The sequence below is a fragment of the Etheostoma spectabile genome, chromosome 2 (genome assembly GCF_008692095.1).
Source record: "Etheostoma spectabile isolate EspeVRDwgs_2016 chromosome 2, UIUC_Espe_1.0, whole genome shotgun sequence".
In the NCBI taxonomy this organism is placed as follows: Eukaryota; Metazoa; Chordata; class Actinopteri; order Perciformes; family Percidae; genus Etheostoma; species Etheostoma spectabile.
Window position 1 is genome coordinate 8,360,310 of NC_045734.1, and position 4,570 is coordinate 8,364,879.

The 4,570-nt window shown below is 42.6% G+C and overlaps 1 protein-coding gene across 7 annotated transcripts in view; it reads left to right on the forward strand.

Annotated features, from left to right (window-relative positions):
* Nucleotides 1–4,570, forward strand: part of fbxw7 (F-box and WD repeat domain containing 7) — a 110,374-nt gene that overhangs the window by 80,448 nt on the left and 25,356 nt on the right. Inside the window, exon 1 of one of the 7 annotated variants that reach the window (XM_032528403.1) lies at nt 3,473–3,859. The exons of the other annotated variants lie outside the window; for them this stretch is intronic. Coding sequence (XP_032384294.1) covers nt 3,821–3,859 — 39 coding nt within the window. The 5' untranslated portion in view covers nt 3,473–3,820. Of the gene's footprint in view, nt 1–3,472; nt 3,860–4,570 lie in introns of those variants that run through there. 7 annotated transcript variants of the gene reach the window in all.

The following is a 4,570-nucleotide window of genomic DNA, read 5'->3' on the forward strand; positions in this document are numbered from 1 at the left end:
GGTGTGGGTGTGGGGACAACACCGGCTCCTTGAATTTTGACATTCTCTCCGTAGCTTTTGTACATATATTTCATTTTCAATGTGTTGACCAGTTTTCTATTAATCGTTTTCTCTCTACTTGTATACATTTTAAAATGCTGTGTCTGCTTAAAACTCTAATTTCTAAATATTTGCCAATAATTACAAATACTGACCTCTGTTCTTCATTTATTTTCCATGAACACCATTGATGTCACAAGGGGGATGGTCAGTGGCTCCTGCTTTAATTTCTTTTTTGACCGTACCCCTTCAAACTTGAACGTTTTAGTCGCGTGGGTGGCTGCAGAATATGTTAATTCAACTCCATGCAGATGATGCTATTATTATCCTTCACAGAATGCCATGATCCATGGTTTCCTTATTCATCAAACCTCCCCCACACACATTGCGTTGGTCCAGCCTGGAATGGGGCTCACACTTCACCATTTCAGGAAAAATCTATTGAGAGGAGACCCCCTAGTCCTCATTTTTTTTCTTTCTACAGAGGACATTCGCACAACGACACAGCGCCGTTTAGTGATGCATCACTGCCCAAGAAGTATTTCCCTCCTTCAAGTTCGCCACCTCACATTAAACATTTGCTCAAGAAAGCTCCTTTTCTCCTGTAGTGAAGGTTTTTTACCAACATCTGTTGATATGGAATGGAATGCTGTAGTAGGCCAACTCACATTCCTCTAATCATGCTAGACAGGTGTCAGTACAAAAAAGGAGACTTTTAGTACTTCTAATCTTCTAATCAGTGACTCAACAGAAATTTTATTGGACATTTATTTAATAAATTTAGGGCTGAAAGTAACTTTCATAATTGGTTAACTCGCTGATTATTTTCCTGGTTAATAGATTCATTGTTTGGTCAAGGGAGTAAAAACTTCAATGCCAAAGTTGACAATAATAGTCCAAAACTAAGAAATTTAAAAACTATCAAAGAAGACCAAGAAAACCAGTAAATCTTCAAATCATCTTTAAAAAAACCATAAACCGTTTTGGGCTTTTTTTAAGGATTGATAGATCGTTGCAGATTAATTCTGTCCATCATTTCATTGAGTGATGATTTCAGCTCTCAATCAGTTTGTTCTTGTAGTTAAAATATTAAACACTTTATATCAAAATGTGAGGATTCTTTTGGTTTTGAAACACCTTTGGATGGCAAGGGTTCCGTTTATTAATCAAGAAATGATCAATGTATGAAAGGGAAAATTCTCAATATTTGCAGCCATCATTTTCTCATTCATTTATTAATGGCCTTCTCCAGTACCTTCATACATCGAAGGATGCTTAACTTGTACAAGGCTTGTCCAGTATCTGTTGAGACAGTGTGCTGAAACCTTGGCATTGATGTGAATTATTTGTGCACAGTCAAATGAGACATTTGCATTTCCCCACATGCTATCTGCTGCACTGCACTGTAATGGTTGTATTTTTATAAACATCCGCTGCTGTTGGAGCCATTGTCTGTTGGGTCACTGGTACCTGAACAGGTTTGTTTGTTGATAATAACAAAACTGCACTGCTCTGAGAGGAAAACATAGTTTTGCGGCTTTACGTCTGACCAGCAGGATTTTGGTTCTGATAGACAGAAGGTCAGTAGGGGGGGTGTTGTTAATGCTTTACCAAATAGCAGAAGGAGAGCAACAAAGGAGGCCACGGCCTATTCAAAGGCCACAGTGCAACCCCTCTTGCATGCCAAGCATTCCAATGTGTTGTGTAAAGGTTGAGCCGGCAAAGAGCCTTGAGAGGGCCTTTCTCATGAGAGCCACCTTAAACACACACAGACAAAGCCAGACCAGCTCTGTCTGATGTACCCTGACGTCCACCGGTTAGGGTGCTTTTCTGTGTGTCTGCGGTGACAAAGTGTGACTAAAATGCCAGGATTAGCCAAGTCTCTTACACCTGTCATGTCCTCTCAAATGATCATGATTTAAATCTCTTGCTACATTCATTTCAGACTTACTGTATATGATTCACTTTTATTTACTATGGTAATTCACCATGCAAAAACTTGTCCGGTTTGCAGTGTCACATCACGTCAAGTTATTTTGTGTATAGTCCACAATAACTCTAAAGTTCCAGCTCAAAATGTGGCAGATTTCTTTTTACCAGAACTCTCTTGCTTAGTTTTTCTTTTCAGTAACAAGCCCTAAAGAAAACCCTGTGCCAGGTCATGTAGTAATTACAGGTGGAAACCAGCAGTGTCTGAAATGCTGCCAGATCTCAGTGCTCCATCACCTGTAAATAGAGCTCTTCCCATGATCCTTCATTGTGTCCTGTGTTTCAATGATCTAATGCTGACGTATTGTGATGTCAAGGGTAACAAAGATGTATAAAACCTACTGGCATTTTCCAAACTGGTATGAACTGGATATCTATACCTGGAAAGAAATGTGTTATGGCATTCCCAAAAGCCAATTTAACAAATGCTTAAAGTTTAATTGAAACTGCACACAAGTACCACTGTTTATAAATAGCAGCTGGTCAGTTTGATGTTGAAATATGTTTTAGTTTGTTGTCTTGCAACTCAGGTAGCAGGGTGCACTGTTAACTATTCTGTGTTGCCCAAAATGAATCAAACAAAAAGCCTCTGGTGTACTTATCCTAGATGGCTAAACAAGATCTCAATATGTATAGTACATTCACATGTGCTAAATGTTTTATTTTTTAACTAAAGCTGCCATCCTGAGCTTGTGATTTTTACAAGCTGTACAACACTGGGCATGGGCAGTCAGTCATTACCTGCCATACTGAAATGCAAATGTGTGTGTGTGTGTGTGTGTGTGTGTGTGTGTGTGTGTGTGTGTGTGTGTGTGTGTGTGTGTGTGTGTGTGTGTGTGTGTGTGTGTGTGTGTGTGTGTGTGTGTGTGTGTGTGTGTGTGTGTGTGTGTGTGTGTGTGAGAATAAGCAGGTGCCGCAGAGGTGGATCCATTCACACTGTTGGCTAATAAATAATTATGGCAGACTGCTTCAGAATTGTTCTTAAGCACAGTCCTAAAGAAAATATAACGTTACTTTCCACCACTGCATGTGCTTTACATGTAACATTTGCTATTTGATGCAGAGCGTAAAAATAAAGAGAGAATAGCCTTGGGCTGGGTGCATGGATGGATGGATGGATTGATGGGTGGTGTGTATTTGATTCTGCAAAAAGTGGGGGGTCCACCTTTGCGCAAAATGACAAGTGTGTACCCCACCCGGTCTCTGTGTGCTACCTCGTCTGCCATGCATATGTCCCCGGTACCCTGCTCGCGTAGGATGCGCTGCGCACAGTGTTGAATGTTGGACTGCACCATTCCTGCTGTCTCCGCCGGGGAGGCTGTAATCCGATCCCGTTTGGAGGAGCCGTCGTGCAGCCTGTGAGGAGGGAGAGAGCACTGCTTTGCTGCTCTGACGCTCTCCCCTCCACTCCTCCCCTTTCTGCCGAGTGTCACCCTCTTTCTCCCTCATCTGTTCACTCCCTGCTCGGTGAGGCTGGTCGGCGGCGCACACGCCTCCGGGATCGTCACATCGCATTGTTCACCCCACCGACCGAGCCCCATTTAACTCGGCGTGACGCGACAGAGCTTTTTCTCTTATTTTTTATTTTTTTTTAATGCCTACACCGGGGAAATCTACCGCATGCACGCCACTCCGGTGACTTGCCCGAGCATGTTCACATCAGAGACGGCGTCGGATTTACCTGAGAGTGCGTTGCCCTCACACTGTCAGAGCTATCTCCCCACCACGCACTCCGATTTGGACTTCACCGATTGTCACTGAAGAGGAAAAAGGAAAACACCGGATTACAAGGATGGGGTTCTACGGCACTTTAAAGATGATTTTCTACAAAGTGAGTAGGCTTGTATGGTTGTATAAACCGCCCATGTCACCTCCAACACATCCCCGTCCCTCGTTATTTAGTGTTTGACTCGCTTTGTCGCCCTCATTACCTTTGACGCGCCTCTCGCGGTGGATTGTGCGGCCACTGCGGAGGATGAACAGCAGTGTAGCAGACCCCCAGAGACGCCGCTTTAATTGGGCCTATATAGTATGTTAGCGCTGCTTTAATGTTAGAATATTGCGACGCGATTGGCATCCTTTCATTAACAGTAACTTCAGCAGGTCAAATAAACGCCACTTCACCAATTCAGGGCTAATCTTTGTATTTGTGAAGTGGTTACTACTGTGGCACTCGTATGACCATTCAAATCAGCAATGCTCGATGAAATATTGTTTTGTATTTCCGCGTTATACACTATTTTCCTGTTTCTGGCACTATTTCCTGTTTCAGCTTTGGCTCGATGCTCCCTGCACTGTATGTAAACTGTGGTCATCCCCTCTACATAACCTAGCTGATGATTTAGTTATAACATATACAATAGATAGCTAATATCACATCCATCTCTAAAACATGCAGACTTCCACTTTTGCAAATAACTTATCAGTTCCAGGAACAAAAATAGTCTGTTCCACCCTGCTATGCTCCCCAGTTTGCAGGGCTATTATGAGTCTACATTATGCAGCAGTGGTTATCTTGCGGTGACCAAAGTGACTGCTGGAG